Below are 27112 nucleotides of genomic sequence, written 5' to 3'. Positions count from 1 at the left end.
CTTGTAAGTAATAATAGGGCTCACTAAAAAGCCTCCACTGTGACTCAAAATCATAATTTCTGAACTATTATATTCCAGGTGTCTTTACTGTTATGCCCATGAACACAGACTACAATAAACTGATGCTGGGACGTTGTCTGCCTGTGCTTTTGTCTGTTACGGTAACAAATGTTTACGCCCAGACAAAAGTCTGCTCTTCTGCTGTACCTTATGGAGGAAAGCAAAATTTCTCCTAGTTTGTGTCCTTGTTTGGGAGAACTTACTTCCGATGAACAAAAAAGAGTAGTCACACGGATGTCAGATCCTCATAGAGATGAAATGCCAGAAGTGTTGAAAGTTGTTGCAACTAAACGCAGTGAGGTGAAAGCCATCTTCAGGAGCCCATTTCATGGCTATCTTTTCTCAGTGTAGAAGTGTGTTCGTTTTAGCAGTTTGCACAAATGCAAGCTTAAAAACAGAGTTTCGATCATAAGTTTATTTTTAAATAAAATCATCACAGAAAAGAGAGATTCCTGGTGGTTTTTCAATGCAGTCTTATTAAAATCTGTGGAGTTATTTTAACTTTACAGCAAAATAAATTAAAAGCAGAATACAATCCCCAGCATCATGCCGTGACTTTCTATTTTAGATGAGATTCGGTAGTAGACTGAATTGCTGTGATAACTAAAAGCTCTGTTGCAAAGTTCCTATGAGTGATCAGAAAAGAAAAAAAAAATGTGAAAAATTTTGTCAGCCTTATTATAAAAAATAATTTTTCCTTAACTGAAACAGTTTATAGTCATTCTTAAGTGTACGATTAACATTTTTCTCATCCTTTTCCCATTTTTCTCATCCCTCTCTCATCTTCACAGTTAAAGAAAGGCCAAAAAGAGAGAGCGGCTCAGAAGAGCAGATGAAGTAGCCATTTCCTGAGGGGTTTTTCCTTTTTTTTTTTTTTTTTCCTTTAAAAAAAAAAAAAAAAAAAAGGTTAACAAAACCTTTGCTTCCAAAGCCGGGAGACTCAATGCCACCTGATTGCATCTCTGGAGAGGCGTAAAAAAATTATTCGCATAAGAGACGAGGAAAACCACCATGATCCTGCTCTGGGCATCGTCACTGTTCCAAGGTCACCACTTCCACTGCCTGCCCATCCATGGTGACGGCACTGTCCGCTATCCTCGTGGTAACGGGTGCCATCGCCACCTGAACGGGGCCGTTGCCTTGGGCCAGGCTGGTCACCACGGTCTGGTACATGCTGACGGGGATCTGGACGAGACCTGCGGAGACAAAAAAAAAAAAAAAGAAAAAAATAAGAGTGGGGTTGGGAGGGAAGGAGCGGAGCGAGATCAGCAAGAGGGACGAGGCTGGCGTGGCCATGTGCCGCGGTGCGGTCCCCAGGGGCTTGGGGGCTGCATTCACGCTGCTCCAAAGATGATCCTTTGGATTGTCGGAGTACTCCCACCTGGAGCACTGCGTCCAGCTCTGGGGCCCTCAGCACAAGAAAGACACGGACCTGTTGGAGCGGGTCCAGAGGAGGGTGACAAAAATGATCAGGGGGCTGGAACACCTCTGCTATGAGGAAAGGCTGAGAGAGTTGGGGTTGTTCAGCCTAGAGAAGAGAAGGCTTCGGGGAGACCTTACTGCAGCCTGTCAGTACTTAAAGGGGGCTTGTAAAAAAGATGGGGACAAACTCTTTAGCAGGGCCTGTTGCGACAGGACAAGGGGGAACGGCTTTAAACTAAAGGGGGGTAGATTCAGACTAGAGATAAGGAAGAAATGTTTTACGCTGAGGGTGGTGAAGCACTGGCCCAGGTTGCCCAGAGAGGTGGTGGATGCCCCATCCCTGGAAACATTCCAGGTCAGGTTGGACGGGGCTCTGAGCAACCTGCTCTAGTTGAAGATGTCCCTGCCCACGGCAGGGGGGTTGGACTAGATGGCCTTTAGAGGTCCCTTCCAACCCAAACCGTTCCGTGATTCTGTGCACGGAAGGCTGGCAATCGGGGAAGACACCTGCCTCCCACCCGGCAGTGTCCGTGCTGGTGTAATTATTTGTGGCTTGGTGGCCTCGTTTGCCCGACTCGCCCACCACGGTACCGCATGGGATGGGAGCGGGGACAGGATGGGGCAGGGTTAGGTGGCAGCGTGGCGAGCTCATCCTGCACCACGGGGCTGTCCGGCGGCAGGAAGAGATAATAAGGTTAAGGAGGAAAGAAATAAGAAATTTTTAGAGGAGGAACCCAAAGAAGATGTCGGGGCGGTACAGCAGGTACCTGTACAGGCAACCCTGTCAGGCCGTGTTTTGCTGGAGGCAGGGATTGCTCCCACGCGTTTCTCCCACAGCCATGAGCGTGCCACCACGCAGCCCGGCAGTGGTCACCCACAGACGAGGAACGCACTTCTGAAACGCATTTTTCCACTTGATTTGCCCAGAACTGGGAGTCCTGGGCCTGAGGAAGGGATAAACTCGGCTTCTCCCCCCTGCAAGACTTCCATCCCCTGTAACTCTACACGCCACTCAAACACCTTCCCACTTTCACGGCACACGAGAAGGATCCCATCACTGTGCGGATTACAGGAGCACCACCCATGCTGCCAGCGAGCCCCGGTACAGCCACCGGCCTCTCTCAGACACGATTCCCTTCCTCCAGCTCAGTCTCTATCCCAGCCGGGTCCTTCTGCCTTCACACCGAGACGGGTAAAGGGCAGTGTGAGACCAGCGAGCCTTGGCCAAGCCATTCTGGCTCCAGGCACTGGCTATAGACGCTCACACACACACACATATATATATATGACATATAACAGCAATAAAGGAAAGCAAACCAAGTTTCTCAGCCCTTCCCCGCTTATGGATGGGTCCAGCAAAGTAGGAAACATCTTTTTCCTAAGGGTGGCTCAGCTACAGAAAGGGATCAGATGTCCCCAAGCTGGAGCTGGCAAAGTTTCGGGCATGTTTTTTTGGCCACGGAGGAAAGCGCCGCTGTGCCAAACGCGGCGAGTCCCAGTTAGCTAGGTAACACCAACAAGGGTGAAAACAAAACAAGGAGGCCCCTGAGGATATTGTGATGTGAATGATGAAAAGAGGTGGAAAAAATAGCAAGGAGCACAGGTACTGCTCGATACAGCTGGGCAGGGAAGGGGGAATAGCAAATCCTTCAGGCTGGCAAGATAAACTTCATCTTTCTATTTCGATATTATCTGCCTGTACCCACCACTGCCTTTGGCTTGGCAAAGCGTGATTTAGACAAGCGAGCCTGTGAACGCTACCCTGTACATGACATTTCTGAAACCATCTGCACCTCTGTTGGGGGAAAAAAAAAAGCTTTTAGGGGTCAACAAATCCTTCCAGCCAGCAGCACAGGATGGCCAACCCCTGCAACAGCATTCAAACGGTTTAAGGCAGCAGGTTCCTGACCCAGGCTTTCCCAAAAAAGCAGCACAATCTCTTTTGATTCAGGTTTCTGTGGCAGAAAGCAGACCTCTGTCCTGCCAAGGGCACTCGTTTAATAACACGAGGCGGCAGAGCGCAGCTCGGTGTCCTCAGATAACTTTCTGTACAGACAGGAAAGCTTACGAGTTAATCGTGCTGACCAGGTGGGTGACCCCCAGCGGAGCGCAGCGTGCTTTGCAGTCCTTCGACATCCCTCCTTTTGGGACCTCAAAGCGCTCTGCGGGTAGGAAAGTTTCGTGATCCCCCAGGCGAAGGGCTGCCCCACGCCAGAAGGGTTACGTCCACGTTCGTCTGGTTCACAGCCCAACCGAGGGATCGCTTTCCTGGTGCGATGGTTCAACACCAACCGCTAGGAACGGCATGGAGTCAGGAGAAGGTACAAAGCTCCCAGGGTGCTTTCTAACAGACGAGAGTTTTAGGCAACAAAACACTGAAGCGAGAGCTCGTGCTCAGCCCTCGAAGAAAACCTCCTATCAGACCCTTCAAGGAAACGTAGCACATCCCAGTTTAAGCAGGTGCTGGCACAGACCTGGAAATCTGGCCTGGGATGCGCCTAAAATCCCCGCTCCAGACCAACAACCCAACTAAGCCCTTTGGGTTACTTGGGTTGCTAACCTGAAGGAGACTGCTGGAGCTCTCAAATGACGGTCTACTACCCACGGCCAACCCAAAAGACCAGACACCCCACTACCCTCATGGACCACAGAGCACGCAACGTTAAAAGCCTGATCCCTCCTTGCTGTTCAAACACGCCTTGGCCAGGGTAGGGCTCCTGCCAAAGATGGGTGCTATCAAAAGCTGGTGAGATGTGAAAACCCAACCGGGGTCTTCTTTGGAAAGGAAGAGTTTGTGTCACCCAAGGTTTGGCCACATCTTGGAGCACAAGGAAGAGCAGGGAAGTCTCCGTGAGAGACGGCGACACGCAGATCCCTTTCTGCGTGGGATTAAACTAAATCGCCTCAGCGTCTGACGTAGCGGCCTTCCTGCCAGGGGTGGTAACAAACCAAAGGAGGAGAGGGCTGGAAAGTCTGCTGTGCGTTAAAGCAGAGATGATCGCCCTTGGGAGAGAGAGACGATTAAACTACTGAGATACTGTAATCAGGTCTAGGATTGGCCCTGCGCTGCATCTGCTCAGACCTGCACCCTGATTAGCCCTAATCTAGCTGGCATATGTTAATCTAATGCATGGATTTCAGACCCTTTCAATTGTATTAAAAACAGGAAATCCACTAGACAAAAAAAACCCCAAACTTCTCAAGACTTTGAAAAATACATATCTGCAAAGAAAGTGGAGCCGTGCTGGGGTGCTCTGCAAGGAATGGGGCGCGCAGGGAGAGCCCCGGCCAAGGGAGGGAAGAGGGATCCCATCGGATCCCGCACGCAGCTCAGACCGGCTCCTGCCTGGGGAGGGATGACGGCAGAGGTGATGAATCAGGCACCGAGCGGCACAGACCATGGCCGCGGGCTCCCGGCAAGCAGGAAGATGCGGCCAAGCTGTGCGTTTGCTTCCCCTTCGTGAAGCTGCCCAAAAAGTCCCTCTGGAAGGAGTGGTGGGTGACACAGGAAGCCCAGGCACCTCCGTCCCCCTGCGAATCACCCGTTCCTGGCCACCAACGTCACCTACCTGCCAGCACCTCCTGTCCTTGGCAGGGATGAGGAGCCAGCTCCAGCCGACCAGGCGCAAGGACAACATCTACGCAGGGAGCTGGGGCAGAGCCAGTACCGAGGTCCTGCCTCTCTCACTTACCTGCAGCACGCCAGGGAAAGGCTTTTTTTTGGTGGAGGATCAGCTGGCTTTGCTAGGAAGGAGGGTATGGCATGGCCAGCACTGCCTGCCAGCCGTGGAGGGGAATGGGTCAGGACACGAGGGTGGCCAAGGGAGAAGGAGAGCCGTGGCAGGCCTTAGGGGTTGAGATGGCCACCGTGAATCAAAGGATTAGAGTCAGTTGACTCTGAGGCGGCTGCGGCTGTACTCTAATGCCGGGTCAGACGACGTTAGTGGCTGCATTTTAGCTGGAGGACTGTGACGGGCCGTAGGAGATAATGAAACTCCTGCTGTTTCAGCAGAGAAGAGGTTACAGCTTACAGAAGAAGAAGGGTAAGGGTTAGGCTCTACCTGCGACCGGAGAGCCACAGGATTCGGAGGTGAAAAGTCATGCGATGGCTGATAGACATCTTACCTGGCACGGAGGGCAGATCAGCAGCAGCATAAGAACAACCGTTTTGATCCTAAATTGCAGGTGACTGCATTAAACCACCACAAAGGGCTTTGGGGGAGAAGATCGGGCGGGTGGGATGATTCAGTGCCCTTGGAATTGGTGTCGAGGTTCAGCAGTGCCCTGGACATCCAGGACAGGCAATGCTCAGGGGACCAGGGTCATCAGTGCCGGTTTCTGCCTTGCTTTAACACCCCTTCACCCTTGAGATCAAAGCGAGGGTAGCACAAGGAAGAGATACTACCAGTCTCCAGCTGTTGGGCACATTCCCAGTCCTTCAGGATCTGGAATACTGTCCTACTCAGGGACACAAGACACGCTGGTTTTTTCCCCAATATCTTAGGTTGAGTCCATTCCCCAAGGTGCATCCTTATCTCCTGTTCAGTGTCTGGTAGTTTAAAGTGGCTCAGGCCATCTGCTAAGGTGCTCAAAGTACCCAGATAGCTAACTAGCCAAGCAGATCTACTCTTCAATGCCCCAGTTCCACGAACTGGTTATTTCCTGACCACGGATGAAGTGAGGTCTACACTACCCTGGCTGTTGATACAGCCCATCGCAGTGTCGTTTGACCACACCTGGAGACAGGTGCTGAGGACTCATTTGTCAACATCCCATGTAGCTCCACATCCAAATGCCAAGAGACTGAATAAAGCTTATTTAGTGGATATCTCATTCCAGGTATGAAGCAATCATACCAGATGTGGATGGAAGATGGGCTGGAATGGCAATGCAGATCCTACCGCCACGAAGGTCCCATCAGTGAGGAAACCGTAACAACCCAAGGCAACCTTGGACAAAGCTCTGTCTGAAGCTGGACTGTAAGCATCAAGTTGTGATCTGGCAGCAGATGCTATGAAGAGCCTTGCTGCCGTACGTCCTGTGAATGTTTGGTATGCTCTCATTACGGCAGCAGTGTGAGTTTTCAGCTGGACAGTCAGGTTCTGCAAGCCTTGAAACGCACCCTGGAGTAGAAAGGTCTTCATTGATACCAAGACAGGAGCTGTCTCAACAACCTGTATGGACAATCCGGACATTCAATGTAACACTTCTGAAAGCTCAATCCTCACGTTAAATGCCCAAAGACACGCAGAATGGCTGGGAGAAACTGAACAGTGTGTAATCTCGAGGGACCTCTCAGCTGCCAGTCACTCACTGAGTGAGAGATGTCCTCTTCCCAGCTGAGATGGGCTTCTCTGGTCAATGTCTTGGCATGGCCCTCTACACCACAGAAAGGCTGAACGGCAGGACCTCGCACGTAACGTTTTCTGCGTGGAGCTCAAACACAAGAGCACAGTCCTGGAGGGTCAGGAGACAGGAACCAGCCCCGTTCTTGACCAGACAACAGCAACCACTGTCACCATGTTGAACAGAAAGGAAACAGCCTCCTCCTCTTTCAAAAAGTGCAAAATCCTCTTCTTTGGTAGCATCAGCTACAACAGAGAGCTGATCTCCTGCCAAAGCAAACTCCTGTGGGAACAGCCTCTGGAAAAGGAGGGTTGTGAGCAAGCAAAAGGCAAATGGAGAAGCATTACCATTTGGCTCCTGCATCAGGGAGCCAGGAGTCTCAAGCAATGCTCAGCCCTGCTCTGCGGTACCGAGCCAGCCTAACCCCAGGAAGAGTGGGAAGGGGAGACGGTGCAAACCTTTTCAACACACCCTCAGGAAGAATTTGAGAGGGGTGCTGTTAACAGAGGTGAGTCTGTGGTTGTAAAAGCTGCGAAGCCACAAGAAACACTGCTCTGAGTGCTGAGCATGGAGGAGTAAGTGGCACAGCTCTGGAATCATGAAGTAGCACAAAAGTATTGCTCTTGGGATTTCTCTCATGGGGCAAAACAGAAAATGCACAATGACTTCAGTGATCACCTTGGAGCCCTTGACAGAGCATAGGACATCATCTGTTTTTTAGCTAGGCAACATAATCTTATAAAAAAAACAGGACCTCGACTGAGAGCTGCATGTCCCCTTCCAAAAGGAGTCCAAAGCCCGCTTCAAATCATCAGAAGCCATAAGCCACAGTCAGCCGCAGCCGGTGCTGCTCTTGGGGATCCACTAGCACCAGAGGCACCAAGGAGAGAAAGCATATCCGATGCAACGGATGCCAAAGTTGATACATCTTGCTGGGTTCTCTTGGACACCAAAGGGGTTAAGTGCTGAAAGTTGTCCGGTTTATCATTTGCTTTGAACACCTGCAAGCACTGCAGAGTCAGGAGACCACTGTAAGCGGCCTTACAAGTCTCTCAGACCCCTGCTAGAGCTCTGAAGGCCTTACGGTGCTCACGCCAACAATGAGGATAAAAAGAGTTAAATTTTCCATTGGACTTTCTTGGCCGTTGACCTCCAACTCATTCAGAGGACTTTGCTTGCTTCAGTCTTCTCAGCTAGCACTGAGGGGAAACTAGTAGAAACTTTGCTTAGCACAATCCAGCCGTAGCATTTTGCAGTAGATATTCCTGCAACTTCTTTTTCCCCTCCTCCGGAGGCACAGGGCTGAGCAATCCAACCGAAATTCCTGTGCTCAGGAATGCACTACAGGGCCCTAGCACTCAGGTCAGCAGATACCATCTCACTGCTACATTTCGTTCAGAGCCAAAGGCGACTTTTGAAGACACGATGGAAGAATTCTCGTAGACAATTCAAAATGACCCAGTGTGCAGATTTTAATGCACAAAAATCAAGCAGGGAAATGCATCGCTAGAGGACCTCCGAACAGTGAAACCTTTGCTCTTGGTGGGCAGCACAATGAAAGGGCACTGGGCATACTTTGATCTATATACACAGGAGAACCTGTAAATACATCAAGACTGATGCAGATAAGAAGGGAATAACCTGATCATCTTTTCCACAGTGGGACAGAATAAGATACGAGCTTGAAGTGCAGCATGGAAAGTTGCACTAGATTTTAGAGGGGGGGGAGCAGAGGAAAAAAAACAGACAACCGCTAAACATAAGGTTAGTGAAGCTCTGGAGCAAAGTCTCCATCACTGGAGGTCTTTTAGAACCAGCTAAGACTGACGCTGGCTCAGGCAAGGGGCTGGTACAAGCAATCACCTGAATTCCTTTCAGCCTGGTATGTGAACATGATTTTGCAGGCTCCATTTTATGTAAAGAAGCTTTGATCCACTGATGGTAGAGTCACCAATAAGCAAATCCGAGACAGCACTAAGACATACTGGACAAATCAGTCGGCACTAGAGGTATTTCTTGACAGTAAACTTGGTTCGTAGTCAACCATGGGATATATACCTCATTCTCCCAGCCATGTATAATTTCTTCTAGCAACATGGCAAAACAGGAGGGACTCTTACGCTTCATTGCTACCGGTTTTAAAAAGGAGAGTCACACAAATAGGATATTGAGCAGCTCTGTCCAGCTGTACACAGTCACATACGTGTTCTGGCAACATGGCAGGTACCGTTGCCTACAATAAAGGTAGCACAAGGACTCTTACGCTTCATTGCTACAAAAAGGAAAAAGGAGAGTCACACAAATAGGATATTGAGCAGCTCTGGTACACAGTCACATACGTGTTCTGGCAACATGGCAGGTACCGTTGCCTACAATAAAGGGAGCACCCGCCAGTACTTAAATAACTGCAGAGCAACTGTGTCCTCCAACTGAATCCTGGAGCAAAGACCACTCCTATCCTCACCAAGACAGATAACTGCAGTGCTGGAGACTACCTGGTGTGTTACTGCTAATACAAAAGAGCACTGTTCAGCATGCACATTAAAAACTCCCACAACAGATTTTTATTAAATCCACATTGCTTTGCATGGGAACCTGGCTTGCCAAGATTTCCAGAAATTATCATCTTGACCACCTCCCTTTTGGGGGACTGACTCGAGAGGCCTTCAAGAGGGGGGAAGGACAGGCAATGGGTATGAACAAGTATTTTCAGAAAAACAAAACAGATCCTGTAACAAGTTCAAATCACACCAGCTAAAATGAGTGCTCTCAAAGTCACATGTCACCCTGAAAAATCCTCTGACCATAGAGAAGAAACATCCGCAAACTAAACGTGTCCCTTAAGATACGAGGTGTTGACATGACACCATGGATGGGATTTCACCCAAAGTCAACTGCAGAAATCAAGCATTTCAGGAATCCTACCACACTCAATGGTGACAAAGGAAGCAGAAGACATCTCTTAACACAGGCACCTACTTTAAGATAAGACGAACTGTCTTCTGAAAGCATGCTCCTCTCCTCTCTCCCCCCAACTACTGCTAGAGCATCAATGACTAACTCAAATTAGATGTCTTAGGACAAGATGATAATTGGAAGGATTTTAATCATCAGAAATGGCTTACTGACAAATCACAAAAAGCCCATGCAGTGATTTAAGCTCTGAGAACTTTCTAGGCACACAACAGTCACAGCTCTTCCCTAGAGCTCTTCGGCACACAACAGTCACAGCTCTTCCCTAGACATCCTCTGTGCCACTCATTTCAAAACACAAAAATTGTTCCACCAAATGATAATTTGAAAAAAGCTGCAGTCCTTATTTTGCTTGCTGACCGCAAGCATACCTCAAGATCATCCATCATCTGTTTTTTCAAGAGCCACTCTGGTCAAAACCACAATGAAGAGAAAGGTAACAAGGCACCTGAAGTTTTGATAGCAAAGTTGAGTCATGGCAGCTCGCAGACGGAGCACTAAACTGAGTGTTGCAATCTAGTCGGTTACATCACAGCCTTGACTTTTCCTTAGAACAGAAGATAAGCACAGGAGACAAAACAAGATGCAACATTTCCATCAACAACTGCATGGGATGTAGGAAGGACAGACCTGGAGCCACAATTTCCTTCCCTGCATCCACCCCATCTTCATGATCACATCTCAGTCTCTCAGACTGTGCCTGGGCATCACCTACCTGCTTAATATTGTCAGTGACTTGTTCTTTCCTTAGCCTTGGCTCCTCTTGTTCTGTTTCAATGAGCTTTCCTTCTCTGCTTGTTCAGAGCAACGGGAGCTGCTGTCTCAGTGACCCATAAAGCCTGGTTGATCTGGGACCTCCAGCCCCACACCATCAGAAAGGCACGGGCCAGGGTGCAACACCATGCTTATACGGCTCATTCTTCCTCCCACTCATTTAGCTTCAGCAAAGACTGCTAGATGCTTGGTATTTTGCGTCAAGGTGTTGTTTTAAAACCCAAGTTTGGATGTTTGTTTTTTATTTGTCCCCAAGTCTTGGTCGAAGACCAACCTTCCTTCTCTAGCTGCGAGAGAACAGCTCATTGCACTAGCACGTGTGATACGTTTCTATTTTTTTCCTCTCTACAAGGAGGGAAGGGTCACAGCTTAGCCAAGATCTGAAACACCTTTGGCTTAATCTCACTTATTTCTTGGTCTTTTACCTTTGCCTCTACGGCAGAGGAAGGCAATCCATCCTCACAAAGGGACCACTCAGTTACTTGTGGCTCCTTTCAGCAGACCATGGCAGGGCAGGTGTGTCTGCACCTCCCATTTTGTTCGACATACAGTCCAAGAGAATACACAAGCACAGTCTTCATCCCAGAGAGATGACCTAGAGGACACCATTCTCCCCTGTCAAATGACTAACAAGATCCCTGAAGACGATTCCAAAGCTTTTGGGGGTTTTGAGGTTTGTTTTGGGTTGGGTTTTTTTTGGAGTTCTTTTTAAAGTTGCAGTACTTTGAGACAAAAACACTGTGGCTGGGATTCCCAATATACAGGAGTCTCTGTTGCTGGAGGGGACAGCCCAACTTATCAAGTGACATACAGACAGGGACTCAGCTATGCTCATGGAATTATCTCCTCTGAAGCCCCAGCATGTCCATGGAAAGAGGAAGACCCCAGTGAGCCAACCTGATACCCAGACTCCTCCCTGGCACAGCAAGGGCCCATAGTCTTCAAGTAGTGGTGACAAACGTCTCCTTCACCGGTGACACTTCACAACTGCCATGCACCTCTGTCTTTGCAGCCCTTTCCTGACATACCAGAAGTCTTCCATCTGCAATCATCTGCAGCGAGGATAGTAACATAAGGAAAAACTTGCAATTATTTTTAACATTGGAAATGATTAATCTGAAATCCCGGGTCTTCCGTTTCATTCTCACTTTGATGTAGCTGAAAACTCCCATGGAAAGGGTGCTGGGGAAAGAAGGCAAAGCAGCAGTCTGGTATCCTGACGGTGGATTAGCTTCGTGCCTTCAGCCCTTGTGTCTTACATAAGGTTACCTGTCCCTCCCTCTCCCCTTCATGGGGTGTTGAGGGTGAATTTAGAGCTTGATAACGGGACCTGGACATCGGCTGAGGCAGAATAAAGCTGTGTCTGTTCAAGCTCTGTTCTTACCTAGACCTCACACACTAGTGCTGGGTCCCCAGGGTAAGTCACTCTAAAACCAAGCCAATTTGGGGTGTACGAGAGGCGACAAAACACGCGAGGAGTGTATGTGTCTATCTGTGAAAAGAAAGCTTTTTTACCGGACTCCACAGACGCAAGCTTAGCGAATAACCCTTCTAAGCTTCCTTGATCGGCTGGCTTTGCTGTGGAGTGAAGGGCAAACCTGATAAGATTAGCAGTCTATCATGGTCAATCATGTATATAGGAAACATAGTTAAAAATAGCGAAAGTACAGCAACCCCTAATGTCTGCTCAAGTTGGGACTCGCTTTCCTTACGATCTGTTTTCTGTTAATAAAAAAGACGGAGCAGACGGGTGTTATCAGTGCAAAGCTTCTCAGAAAGTAGAGACAGGAAACACCTAAGAATAAATTAGAGTCTCCACCTCTTATGAGAAATCAGATATTAAACCGGTGATTGGACAGGCGGGCAATATAGCACCTTAAAGTTTCTGGACAATCACCTAATAGGGATCCCTATTATATTTTGCCATAAACACTTTACCGACTTGCCTGCTATGCTATTAACATCCACAGGGGCTCTTCCAGGGGAAGAATTGTGTATTGAGACCGATTCTTATCTTACCTTTAAAAACAGCCTTTAGGATCCTGTTTTTTCTATACGGTTTTGTTAAAGGTTACTGTGAGAATGAAGGCAGGGTACCATCTAAAACTGATAAAATGTTATATTGCCTGAATGACAAAAGTCCATTTTAGAATAAGGTCGTTTGAATTGAATTTTTTTTTTTTTTTAAGCACTCAAATATCTTATATTCTAATGAAGTAGACAGTTATTTGGCAGAGTTTCTGCAGGAACAATACTCTGGGCATCGTTGCAAATCATAAATAGAGTGCAAGGGGAATGCAGTCGCATATGAAAAGGCAGGTGTGTCCACAGTCCAAAAGCTGGTGGACTTCAGCCGGCAGAAGGGTCCGCGGTCACACACACAGGACAGCCTACTTCTTTACTTAGGTTTTTGCTACAACATTCAGCCTATAGTTTCTTAAAGCTGATGGGTGCTGAAAGTGTATTTGTGGGGTTCTCTCTCCTTTGCATTGCTGCTTTAACTCTGCATCGTGTCCGTGACCTTTAAAAAGCCAAATTTTACAAATCCAAAAATCACAACATCCCCACAACCCCATCCATCACCACAGTACCACTGCTTGAGTGTTATTAAAATACAGGCTCTGAGCCCAGCTCTGTCCTGCTCCTCACTAATTCTTTATTTAAGTAACAATTACGAGAGAGCTCGGCTTGCGTAAGGCTAACAGGATCGGGCTGTAAGATATTAGCACACCCCAGAGGCATGCGCATCTCTACCCCTGCAGCCCCAACAGTGTCCAGGCGCAGAGCAGCGGCTGAGACAGCCATGACAGGATGCCTGGATGTAAATATATATCCGACGTCTGATATCTTCCCCTTGAAAGTGTGAAAGGAGGCAGGGGGAAAAAAACAACAACAACAAAAAAAAAAGAGACAGATAGATAGAGCCCCTTTAACCCCAAGAAACACCACACAGTCAGGAACCTAAAGCAACAAGTGGCAATACCAGCTAAATCCCATTATTCCAAACTACCACCACAAAAATCCACTCACCTGATGAACTCTCTGCTAGGCTCCACTTGCAACCTGAATAGTCTGCTGCTAGGAAGCCTGACAATAAAATGCAAGTGTAAAAGGCTGAACAAAGGCCAAATACTACAGTTGGGGGAGAGGTCTAAGTGTGGGGGGGGGGGGGGGGGGGGGAAGTAAGTGGGGTAATTAATGTATTCATAGGAAATACATCCATTTGCTAACTAGGTGAATTAAAAAAATTCAATGTCCACATATGAGTAACACCCCAATATTTGGCACAGTAACTTAAATATTCCTACGTCTACACAGAACATTAAGTGCATAAGTGGGAGGTAGAGTAAGTGGGAGGCAAGTATAAGATACTTCCAGATATTTGCACTGTATTTTGCAAATATTTAGATGAATGGCTTAATTGGACCAGAGAGGCCCGATGAGAAATGGCTGCACAGAAATGAGAGTAGTAAAATCCATCCTGGAGAAGCTAAGGCCGCCTCCAGTAAAGCTCTCCACTATTCCCTGAGTAATGAGGGATGAGAAATGAATGAGAAGCAGAAATGGCTGCCAAAGTGGCATTTCTATGTATCCCAAGAGCACGAGGCTAGAAAGTTCACGAAATCCAGGCACTTGGCCTCATTGGCCTCTGAAAGGAGCTCAATGTATTTTTAAGGCTACGACAGACTCGGATCTCAATGAGTTTCACAAGTTCGTACGCTGTGCGATAGATCACATGTGAACACGAACATTAGCATATACTACAGAGCATTTAGCACATGGAGATATAAAGCAGCTATTGTTCTGGCAGTAAGGTAATCCGTAACCAGATAGTCTCTGGCTTCATCTAAAAAACATTTTCCCAGCATTTCGCTGACCTGTTCAGCGGGAGCCTCTCTGCTACAACAGAGTGCACATTCATGGCCAACGAACGGGTCCAGAGCGATGGGTTCTCTCCCCCAGTGCCCCACTCCCGGCCCTTGCACCTCTTCGCTGGGGGGAAATCGTGGTCTTAACCCAAGAGAGGTGACATGAACCCACAGCCAAGAAAGGTGCGCAGCTTTTGGAGGAGGACGCCGCCTTGAGAAGGCATTCAAAGCTCTACCTTGCAGATACCGAAAGCTGCAACTCTGGTGTCTCTGCTGGAGCCTTACCTTACGCTAGTTCCTGCACTAGCTACAAGGAGGTAAGCACTCTTCTTTTTTTCCTTGGGTGGAAAAAAGGGCTAGATGCACACCTTAAGGGTCCTTTTTTTCCTCTTCTTCAAAGCATACCCTTCAAATCTAGCTATAAAAGCATCCCTGCTACAAACCAGCACACACCCTTGTTGCAACGGTGTTAAGTGTCACAGTGCTTTGGTGTCTGCAGCCTGTCTTCTTTATAGGACAAGGGACCCATTTGGCACAGATCCCCCCGTTCCCCCCATGTAGGACCTGGCCCATCCTCAGCAAGGTAAGCAATAAATCACGGCGAATACATGACCCAGACGTGGAACGTATCGTGTAAAGAGCAAGTTTTTACAGTCCACATTCCTCCTTTTTTCGCACACCACCGTCTTCCACTGCCCGGGCTGCGCGGCAGGTGGGATGGGTTCCTACCTCTCTCTCTCCCGAGAGTACTTATTCTTGGTATGCTACTGCCTCTGGCAGATTCCTCCCTTTTAAACTCTGCACATCTGTTGTTAAAAAAAAACCACCCCAACCTTGGACTCTGGCCTGGTGACTGAAGGCACAGAACATTTGTGCATCCGGGTAGAGCCCAAACCATGCAAGCTAGGTTGGTGGTGGTGTAGGAAGCCTCTCCGCACGCCAAGAGAAGGCAACGATGGGTGCAGGGAGAGAAATGATCATTTGCTTCGCAGAAACCAGGGGTCTTCCAGGCGTTTTTCTCCCTGTGGGTCTCACCCCGGGTGCGCAGGGGCCCGCAAAGGGGAGACTTGTGGCACACGGACCCACGCGGACAAAAACTACAAGAAGAATCAAGCAGCCGCTTTTGTAACAGCCTGTCCTGTCGCTTCCTGGGGCAGGACAGAACAGGTCGGAAACCGCTTCCTGAGAGCGAAAGGAGCTGCGGTGGCTGGAGAATCCCTTCTGCTTTGCATCTGCTGTGGATGATTCAGACTGGAGTCCCGCTCGCTGGCTGCAGGAACGGCTGCTCTGGCTCAGACTGCAGGTCCATCCAGACCAGAAGCGAGAAAGCACATCTCTGTCAGCAGCAAACAAGCAGAAAGCCTAAAACGCGGCCAAGTCCAAGTCTTGTTAATTTGCCGCAGGACTTCAAACCTCTTAACTCTTAACTCCTATTTGGAAGTGCAACTCGGACCCTTTTTTGCAAAGAAAATGTATCAGGAACCTGCGAGAAGATGTGGCCGAGGACATCGTAAGGTATCTGCGGGTTAGAGCAACAGGAAACAACCATGGGCCAAATTCACTGATGGTGTATAATTGAACACAAACACCCCCAGATGCTGATTCCTGTGACTTCAAAGGAGTTGAACGTACTATATTTATGCCAGCAATAAAACTCAGCTTCCATTAGCTATAGGTTCACCGTTTAAATGCAGTGGTCCTGTTGTGCACACACCAATTAGAGTCCCCTAATGCTTGGGAGTACAAAGCTTTTTTTTTTTTTTTTTTTTTGATGGGAAGGGGTGGAAGGGAAGAGATCAGCCGGCTCAGGGGAATAGCAGAGAGCCTTTCACTGCGAGGTCTCGCGTTCAAATCTGTCATAGGCCAGCGGTAACAGATGGCCACTTCTGAAGGCTGTTCTGTAGCTTATATGAAATGAGGGATTGTCTCAGGCCACTGGTGGGCAACTTATTGAAGCCACAACCACACTGCTAGTGGTTTCTGGCAGAACTGGTAGAGAAACCAAGGGATTACACGGGTACGAAGCAACTGCTGCCTACCTGATCAAAGGCACCTCCTTCCTGGAGGGAACTGAAGCAAATTGCTTGCAGCTGCCGCCGCCTGCGTGGCGCAGGAACCTCTGGGCTGCACAAGCCTGGATCTCGGTCTAAGACTGCCTGCTTTAGCTGTCATCAGCTCCTCCGACTCGTCAGCACCAGCTCCCGTTTACTGAACGTCCCTTCGGACATGCTTGAGGTTTTGAAGATTAAAATCACAGGGGAAAACGGAGATGAGGAAGTTCAGGGATCTGTGGCAACGAGGCAAACCCATAGGGAGAGAAAGTTTGCTACGATCTGTAAGCTGGGTACGGGAGTAACAAATAATACCATGATTAATTTTAAACCAATTCCAAGCTAGTGCTCCCTCAGTCTTTCCCTTCTCAGAGTCTGTATCTTCTCCAGGGCACACTTTAACTTTCTGTGGGCAGACAGCAAAAAATCCACCAGTGACCGGGTGCCCCTGGAGCAGAAGGGGGTCCACACAAGCCATCAGAAAGTGTTACTCAGGAAGGAATTTGTACACATCGGGGAATAAATTCAGCCAAAGGATACAGGGAGTGGGAGGAACAAGTCAAATTCAGGCTTAGAAATGCCACCTCTGGTTTTGGAAAAGGTTCAGAGGAAACCTCTTCAGGAGAAATTGCTTTTTTTCTTCTTGGAACCTATTTCACAGCTTCACGTCGGCTCACAGAAGCACGTGTGCGCTCCTGACCTGGCGAGCATGCTTTGCAGCGGTGGCTGGTGGGGCTTCAAAAATACCAACCTGCTGATGGACTCGTGCAGCCAAGGGGATAGCAGCCTCTCACAGCAAGCAGAAGCCACTGCCCTGCTCTCGTGTGCTGGCCTGCCAGGGTCTGCAGTGCGGGGAAAATAGGGCGATTCCCCTGCAATCTCCCTGCACAGCTGTTTACTAGCTGCGGATTACCGCTGTCACATGAGCTGCTTTACAGCAAAGCCAAGCTGTCTTCATGAGCTGAGAAGGTCACTGGGAGAACAGGGGCCTCCAGGGACAAACACACCGCCCTCTACCGCAACTGTGATTTACTTCCCAGAGGGATGCCAGGCAGCAAGAAAAGCATTCCCGAATGGTCAGAGGGCAATGAAAAATGGTTTTTACCCTCAAGCCCTTTGCCCAGCTATGGTTAGGACTCACCCAGTGAAAAGGGGAGAGCAGGGATATCCCCGAGGGTTAGTCTCACGCTGTCCATTTACCAGGCTGCAATCAAGGTGCTGGAAGGCTGGAACAGTCCTTACAGCGACAAATTTACCTTCTGTTCCTTGTGTGCTCACAGGCAAGGGCATCCCACCAACCTTTCGGACAAGGCCACCCAAGTGTCACCAGCCAAGGGATGCCAAGATGGAGTTGCATCTCCCCAGGCTCTCGTGCAACCTGCTGACGCCTCAAAGCATAAATGAATCAATCCCATAGTAAGAAACGTTGTCCTCTTCAAACCCAAAATCTAACTGCTGAACGTCAGGGCCAATGAAGAGGAACGAGTTTCACTTGGGAAAACAGAAGTCTGAAAGTCCAGTGCGGCCACTCGGGAAAATGAATTAAAACCTGCCATCTTCATCATTCTGCCATAGGCAGGTCTGGTATCTTCATCATTCTGCCATAGGCAGGTCTGTGTCTTCTTTCAGGACAATGAAAACATTTCTGCAAGCGAGATCACTCACAGGCTCAGTGGTTGCAGGACACGGCTCTTTACTATGCCCCAGAGGCACAGGACAGATGGGGTTGTGCTTTTAGGCTTTAAAATCAGTCTCTGCTACAGAGATCCAATGAAGAGGATAAATACAGCCACAGAATGATCCTCTAGACATGCTCAGAAAAAAGCAACAGAGGAACTCAAGAGGTCAGACCCTGCTAAGAAAGCAGCTGAGGCTGTTTTCAAAGAGGGGCAGAGCACTTTTTAAGGGAGAGAAAACAGCACCTTGAGCAGTTTGGAGACGTCTTCTCTGCATCGCGCGCCCGGGAAGTGGGAACGCACAGTCCGAAGAGCAGCGCGGAGTGGAGGAGGCTGCGCTGAGAACAGAAAGCACAAGTAGCTCTGCAGGGAGGAAACTTTGGTCTAATACACCAGACTACGAGCTTCGTAAATGGAGAGACACGCAAACCATGCCTTGATGCACTGAAGATCTGTACTTGGGGAAGCCCCAGCTTGTAGCTTAGCTTACAGGGTATTTCTCCTTCTAGTGGGGTGCCCAGTGGGGGGGGAGAGTTCACAAAACCCATCTCATTTCATAAAATGCCTCACACAGTAACAACAGCTTGCTGGGATTTCAGCCAGCTTCCCATTTGGATCAGATTGCACCCTACGCCCACTGACAGCCATTAAGAGCCTGGAGCTCACAAACTGCCCTCGGGTCAGACGAGCCTCCATCCATTCAAAGCCCAGCAACATTTTCCACAGCTCTCCAGTGTACAGCGGGAGAGGGTGGCCTGATCCAGCCCAGCTCATAGCCACAAGGGTACCTGCTAGGGAAGGCAAGAACTGTGCCCTGCTGTCATGAAACAGCAGATTGCAGCCCAGTTCTGCTGTGACGCAGGGGTGCAGGGGGATTAGAAAGCCCCTCTCCATCTGCCCTGATTCAGTGTAATCGCAGGCTGCTCTTTCAATTCCCCAAGCCCTTGAATGGTGTAAGGGGTAAAAGTGGCACGGCACAGGTAGAAAAACAGCAACGACATCCTCAGCTTTGTCTGTGGTCGCAGCACTTGCCCATCACTACATGGATGGGGACAAGGGGAAGCTACTTCTCCAAGCAGGAGGCCAGCCACCTTGCAAACTAAAAAGCACTCTGAAAGATGCTGCAGCTGCTCCACAGCAGGGACCATTGCCCGTCCTTACCGCCAGGCAGAGAGGGGTCAGCTGGGATTAATCGCAGAAGAAACTATGCCCTACAACTCAAGACACAAATCTTGCTCCTCTCTGGGAAGCAGCTCGCCATGGCAGCGTGCAAGGAGGGTGAGCTGGGACCTCTCGTTTGGGATTGCTTGAAGGACCAGGAGAACGAGTAGAGATCATGCCAGCAGGAGAAAGTGAGGCAGCTCTTGGTTGTCTGCTGTTAAGATGGAAGGTCTTCCAGAGATGGGCTACGATACCCAACATCTCACAGGGCCCAAAAAGCCAAGGTGGGGGGAGCGCTGCCACACGCTCAGCATAGGTTTGAATAAGTTATTACAGGCAGAATCCATTACACATGAACTTTATCCTGGGAGCACTGAAAAAGGAGAAGCGAGCACAGGCTGGTTTTGATCTCAACTCAGCCTACCATCCACCCAGCTCAACGCTTAGGGGTTTGAGTGCTCAGATCCAGACAGTCAAGCTCTGTCCGCACAGCTATGTCCAGCAGAAATAGCAGAAACCTGCCCTCCCCGGCCTGATGTTGCCTGTGGTCCTTTCACAAGTACCACCACCCTATTTGCGAAGGTGTCAGGAGCCCCATGAAGGAGCTCTGCTGGTACAGCTCTGCCAACCAAGCCTCTGATCTGGGTTAAGGTTAGGCATGGAGAAGGAGGCCTGGAAAAATGACTCACTGGCATCTGCGATGGGTCAGGAGAGCGATGCAGAACTAGGCAGCTTCACAGAGCTGGTTTTCTGACTCCATCTGTGCCCTTTTCTTTAGGCCAAGAGCTATAAATAAAACAGCACCATGCTGAAGATGTGCAGCTTGTCGGGAAAGCACCTCCCTATGCCAACTTGGGGCCAAAGCACCAATCCCCAGACGGCGGCACTAACAAGATCTGCTTGCAGACAGACTACACAAATACCTCCATCCCTTCCCATCCCAATTCTTGGACTGGAAACAGTGGCAAGCAAGGAAATGTTTGTCTATCCAGTTCTGTGCTTCCAGACATATTTAGGGAAACATGCTAAGTATACTGACTGCCATTCCTTTCCTGCCCGTATTCAACCTCATCTCTTTTAGACAAAAGCTTGTCAAAGGATTAGGATACCCATTCTCTTGCAGGCACCCCAAAAACACTGCTGTAACCAAACAAACTGGTTTAGGTCCAAAGTCCTTCTCAAATATCTAAGTCTTACGGTCAGGGTGCACATACATCAGAAGGATAAAAACCCCCTACAATATACCATTAAAAAAACCCCCAAACCCCTCTCAAACAAAATGCTGTAGACTTCTCAATCGTGCATTAGTTAAAATGAGGACTGTAGCCATAAAGATGACCAGGCCCCTTCCTTCTCCTGCTCAGTGTTCATCTTGGCTGAGCAAGCGTGGAGTTGTGCAGAGCTGCCCATCCCCATCACCTTACGCAGCCATCAGGCAGAACGCACCTCCTCCATGAGCAAAGGTGATCCCCAACCATCCAGCGAGCCGAGAGCCATACGCCCTGTCACCCCCCAGCTACCCCGACTCAGGGACATAAGCACGAGGGGACCAGGAAAGCTCAGGACCTCAGCGACATGGCTCTCAAAGCCAAGTTTTTGGGGACTTCATCACCATAAATTGAAACAAACGCCTGGAATTTAACATGAACATTGGCAATGGTAAAGTCAAATGAAAAGTCTCATTAAGAGACGGAGAAAAGTAAGATCCAGTGAATACAGATATATGCCACATATATCACTTCACCTGCCAAAAGGCTTGGCCTCTTTTCACGAAGTGTCCTGCACTGAGCAGCTCCTTCTGAAGCCACATGGATTATCAAGGGACTGTGAGATGAAGACGCAGAAGCCTGGACAGATATCATACAAACACACCGAATAAATAGGCTTCAAATTCAACCTAGAAACACAATGAATTTCTAGTCAAGAAGCACATTCATTCAGAGTGTTCCCAGCCAGATCGACTTATTATTCCTTCATGATGAAGGGTCACCATGGGAAGAAAGCTCAATCTTGAGAAACCTGGGAAAGCAACAACCCTGTGCAATGAGAAAATAGGGTCACTGCTGCAGGAGGAGGGAAGCAGGAAAGCCATGCCACAAAGACCCTTGTTGAAACACATCTCCGTAAGGAAGGCTACGGAAGACACCAACCCCGTCTGCTTCCTTAAACCCATGTTCATCCCCAGCCCAAGCCCACGCCGCATCTGGGCCAGGGCATGGTGGGAACAGCACCTCCTGCACCCAACACGCTCACGTTTCCATCCTTCCATGCATGAAGCAACCACGTCCCTTTGCCTTCTCAGCCCTGAAGATCTCGGGCCAAACATTCCTTAAAATCCATCTGCCACGATGAAGCTGAGCCTTTAGGGAAAAAAAAAAAGGAAGTTTTCTTCCCGACTGCTGCCCTCAAGACGGCTGCATTTTGGCACTAGAGGGGATGCATGTGTAAAACGATTGGGATCCCTCAAATATGAAGCTGCCCAACACAAAGATTCAGAAGACAAATTGATGAACACCATGTCAGTAGATCTGAATTTTCCAAGAGAAATTCAAGATCAGCAGGAAGAACTTAAGCTTTCTGTTACGATCGCAAAGATGGGAACGGCTTTAGGTAGTAAGACCAGAACTGCTTTAAAGTACTGCAACAGACATCAGGCAGCTTCTCTTTTTAAATTTATGGATAAAGAAGAAATCCTGCCCAGCCTGGAGTTGATACCAGTCCTGCTTCCTCTTCCAGACCAGAACAAAAGGGAACATATTGCAACTATGCTGAGAGAGGAGGGCTGCTGTCTATTTCTTTAAATGTAATGTTAATGCCTTGTAATCAGCTTTAATTTTTAAACAGGCCCAGCCCTCCTGTCCATTTCCCCTAATTCAGGACACGTGGAATGTAAATGGCCTATGCTTAAACCGGGACAGCATCAGCTGTGACAGCTGGAGAGCCTGTAAGTCTCAACTGCCTGGTAACAGGAATGGATGTCAAAACTCACCGGGGAGGGGAAACGGGGAGGGCAAGGGAGGTGTTGGAGATGCCGTAAGGTCATCGAGAAGCCGGGAGATAAGGCCAGACAGGACAGGGCTCATTTACTGGACGGAAACTCACTGAAACCAACAGGACCCGAAGAAATGCTAGAAGTGATGAAACAGCAAAGGACTTGGCAGTGACTCCCTACCCCTAATGAAGCTGGCTTCCCTTTCGGGGTGTTGCTAACACCATCACAAACACGCTGAGGAGAAAAGGCGAGTGTCTTTTAGGGGTCAGCAACAGATCAAGCCAAGAACTGAGCAACTCCTGGTGTCTCCCCAGGACGCTGCCTTCTCTCTGCGATCTCAAAGGCGTGTTTCAGAGCTAAAAGGCAGCCTGTAGACTTCACGTGAGACTTGGACACAGAACGGGGGCACCAAACCACCCAGGAGGCTTTCCTTATGCTCCTCTGACACCGCTGCCTTTGCAAAGAGGAAAGAGACCTGCAGTACATCATGAGTGCTCATCGTATAAAAACATTTTCCCCCAAGGAAATAAAACGACAGAGCCCGTGAGCCTCCCTACCCCAAAAGCCAAACTGTACCCAGAAATAACCATTCTGCGTCTCCATCAAGGGACTTATCAAGGTCACTCAACAAGCCAAGGGAAGCCCTAAAGCCAGCAGCACTCGAGTGCCGCAGCATCCACCTCCAGCCTCCTGCTCTACTCAAACAACCCAGACAAACTGTCTGTGCTGGGTTGTGCAAAGCTGGCTCCATGTAACACAACTGCACGTTGGCATAGGTAGCACTTGGTTAGCTGGACCGAAGGGAAAATCTGGCCATCAATGCAGTACAAGAGGGACTTGTCTGAGCCGCTATTTTTAGCCCCGGTTAGGGGGCAGACAAATCCTAATCGTCAGCGGCAGCCGCCTCGTCATCAGTCCTAAGATGTCAAACCAAAGCCGCACAGCGCCCATGACAGCCCAGCGTCAGAAGGACAGCCTGAGCCGACTGCACTGCCAGCACTGCCCAAGATTAGTGCCCAAGAGTAAGGTAGGACAGCAGCAAAAATCATGAGATCCATCATGATGGGTTTAAAGCGGCAATGCAAGGCAAGCCGTGCCAAAGTGAGCAGAAATAATCTGTGCTGGTAAGATTCGGTGCAAACAGAGCAGCGGTCTCGGGTCTTGGAAATACTTTAGCCCTCATTGTGCTGGGGAAGACCTAGCAGCACCACGCTGACTGCTGGCATCAAACCTGTGGCTGGTGTCCCACGATTCCAACACTGCATATTCCTCACCACCCACACTGGGGCTCCCCAGACAGCCAGATGCTGACATGGAAAGGGTGCAGACGCGGAGATGACTGAGCTGCAGTCAAGTACCCCCTTCTCTACAGGGCACACGCAGAGAACTGCACGTACTTGACACAGAATAAGCTTGTTTTAACTGAGGCTTATGCCAACATATTTTACTCAGAGTGCATCCCGGCCCCGTCGCTGAAAGTAATTCATTTATGCACAGTAATTCGTCCTCTAGGAAACACCTCTCCCTGTTCCTGGACCTGCTCAGCCCATGCACCCAGGAACTCACACTCATCCACTTCAGCTCTCCTTGCTGGCTGCCACCGGCTTCTCTTCTCCCCTGTTACCTGAAACACATCTGCAAAAATTATTTTCCTCACTTCTCCTTCAGATTGGGATTAAATCATACCTGCTTTAGGGCAATACTTCATTAAAAAAAAAAAAAAAATCTGTTCCCACCAGGAAGACCCTACAAAAAGCTCAACTCTTTCCTGCCTGTCCACTTGGATGCAAGCAAGCTGATCTGCACTTTGCCAAGTTGCCAGCGACTCATTTGGGTCCATCTTCCCTAAAAAGGGGATCCAACAGGAAAAAAAAGATTTCTTTTAAAGACTGACGTTTGCAGCAGATCAGCCTCCAAGCCTCCCCCCCATCTTTTTTCTTTTTTTTCCTCATGCAAAAAAGCCACCAGTTACCAGTGGATCAGTGTGCCGCACCTCCCTGTCCCGAGGCATCCAAAAGCAAGAACAGGCAGTTCCCTTCGCTGGGTTTGCCCGACGTATCTCCCTCTGCTTTCACGCTTTCTAGGAGACGCGTACAGCCCAGAGAACAGGATCTCGACTCCTGCCTTCCCCTCCTGGATGTGCTTTCAACTGTAAACAGCCTACACAGAGCCCGACGGGACTGGCAACCGCGCTCCAGGCCTGGAGGTCTCTCTGCTGCCGAGAGGAGGGTTCCCCATCTCCCATCTGCGCAGCCGAGGGTGGAGACAGGTTTCCACCTGACACCTTATTGATTTTGTGCGGGAAGCTCGGCAGCCTCGCCCAGAGCTGAAGGCTTTTCAGCATTTAAACTGCTTCTGATATAGAAATCACCAACTGGAACAGCTCTTCTGTGCAGCAAGTGCCCCATTGCCCTAAATGCCGCTATAGGCTTGTTTATCCTATGCTAACTTGCAAGATATGCTCCTGTACTGATGCCTTATTTCCTCTGTTTGCGAAAGCAGAGAGCTTGCTAATCCCCCTTTACCCACGTCAGAGTCCTAATGTTCTCCCCGGGACTTCCATCACAACTCGATAATCCTGGCTCATCTGCAGCCGTAAGCATGGTTCCCTTTGGTTGTATGGAGAATTGGGTTTAAATTTTTTGAATGACTGGGGGGATGGAGAAGGGCAAGACTCACTGTAGGCTCCTCTTAGTGCCCACCTGCACGCTGCCATACCACCATCAGGCACATCAGTGCTCCCAGGAGCATCTCCAGCAGCACAGGGAGGAGATACATCACTAAAATGTGCTTTGGGGCCAGGAAAAAGAGCAGCAGTTGCCGCCGCACGTGAGGACCAAGGTGCACAAGCAAGGATCCATTGGGTCTCTGGCTATGCCTCGCTCAGGTCTGTTAAATCAATTCCCCGGTCACAGGTTGATTTCACATCTTCCACTGCCACTTCTCCTCTTCCCAACACCAGCTCTTTCCACCGTGCCTCCTTCCATGCCCTGTTTTGAACCCCAGCTGGAATTTCGAGCATACCACCTCTCTCACCTTCAAATCGGCCCTTCAAAATGCCACACACTGTGCAAAACTGCAATAACCCCAGGCTTGTGACGACACCGAGGCCGTTAAACCGACCTTCCTTGGGCAGGGAGTCTGCTCTGTCCTTCACGGGCAGCACTGCGCACTGCTACAGCCCTGCGCAGGTACCGCTTAGGCAAAAGCTTCATCAATATTTAAAGATGAAGTCAGGAAGCCCATAGCCCAAGCAGCTTTCAAGCCCCCGATCAGATCAATGTCAAACAAAAGGCTGCAGTATGAGGATGCTCCAGCGAGCGAGGCCCAGACTGCAGGCTGGCACCGTCACCTCTCCTTCCCAACACCGATCGAGTTTCTCTCCTCCGGCCCCAGCGGGCTGGGATGGCTCCAGCACCAGCCCATCACACGGAGCTGCCCATAGCGCACACCGAAAGCAGCCCCAGAGTGCACAGTTTCCTCTTACCAGAGCATTTTCAGTTTCCAGCCAACTTCAGAAATCGGTGCTGCTACAATCCCCTTTACTTGCTTTGAATATTACTTTCTTTAATGCCAGCCACTTAAGAACAAAACATCTGAGGCTCAAACCATGGGGTCATCAGTTCCAGCATCCCGACTCAGAGCAGATGCTCCAGAGTAGCAAGAAAACCATAATGCACTTAGCTAGTTTGACACTGCATGGGAGCAGGAGATCTTATTTCCCTTAGCTATAAATGTAACCGATCACAAGATTATCCGCAGCCCTTTTGCAGTTCAGCCACGCTGGTGGGCTCCCTACTCACTGCAAGACCAAATTTAGCCCTAGCTGCCGAGACATCCACGAACATACAGAAGTTGCCTCTTTTTAGCCATCTTGGTTCTCTTGTATCACTTAATTTTTATTCAGATGCCAGAGAACAGATGGGAAAAATACCATATCAAGATAGAAACAAAAAATTTTAAAAAGAGAGTAATTACGTCTAACGGCTAAAATCAGGAATGAAACACCTTACCTGACCTCAAGCAAATTTGTTAAACTACTGTCTCAGTTTCCCTATCAATAAGATGGGGGTAAAGTTATGCCCCTTCCAGGGTAAGTGGTGTGGGTAAGGGATTGGAATCCCTCAGAAAGGACCTACAGAAGGATAAGAGCATTCCTAGAGAGAAGCGTTTATTGGTATTGGAAATATCGGCAAAGTAAGACTTTGCAAGCAATAGCGAGCAGGGGGAATGTGCTGGTTAATACCATTATGGCTCTGGCAGTCATTTCCCCCCTCTCCTTCCTGCAACCAATTGCACCAAATCACTCCCCATTTCATCTCCTCCCGACAGAAGGGCGTGCAGAGCGGTCCCCACTGCATCAAATAACCGAGCACCGGTGTCCAGGAGGATGCTCACACTCACACCCTGGGCTTCAGGGTACGGAGAAGGCAGACAAATCCTCCGCGACAGTGCCAGCGCTGAAAATCCATCTGCTCTCCATCCCCAGACAGAGACAGCAGGAATGGATACCAACATCTCCTCCATCCCTAAGGGAGATATATTAGCTGGTTACGTAATAAAACTAACAGCATGGCGCTTCCAAGGACTACCGCACCGACAAAGCCCTTCCCCTTAATACCACCGGAGATTAGAGTAAATCGAAGAAGAGGGGAAACAAGGCGAGGGGCTGCGGGCGAGGTTTTGCACAGAGGAAAATGCTGCAGTCTCTCCCCTTAATGCACTCTAAATCCCATCTGATTTCCAACTCTGCTGCTGCTTAAAAAAAAAAAAAAAAAAAGGGGCAAA

General features: G+C 49.1%; 1 protein-coding gene across 1 annotated transcript in view; it reads right to left on the bottom strand.

The window, feature by feature from the left end:
• Positions 1–993: 993 nt before the first annotated feature.
• NRF1 (nuclear respiratory factor 1) overlaps positions 994–27112 on the bottom strand; it is a 53573-nt gene continuing 27454 nt past the window's right edge. Inside the window, exon 10 of the mRNA XM_009282658.2 lies at positions 994–1256. Coding sequence (XP_009280933.1) covers positions 1093–1256 — 164 coding nt within the window. The 3' untranslated portion in view covers positions 994–1092. The remainder of the gene's footprint in view (positions 1257–27112) is intronic.

This window comes from Aptenodytes forsteri, unplaced genomic scaffold (genome assembly GCF_000699145.1).
Source record: "Aptenodytes forsteri isolate BGI_AS27 unplaced genomic scaffold, ASM69914v1 Scaffold310, whole genome shotgun sequence".
NCBI lineage: Eukaryota > Metazoa > Chordata > Aves > Sphenisciformes > Spheniscidae > Aptenodytes > Aptenodytes forsteri.
Note: the sequence above shows the minus strand (reverse complement) of the source record. Positions and strands in the feature narration are given on the sequence as shown.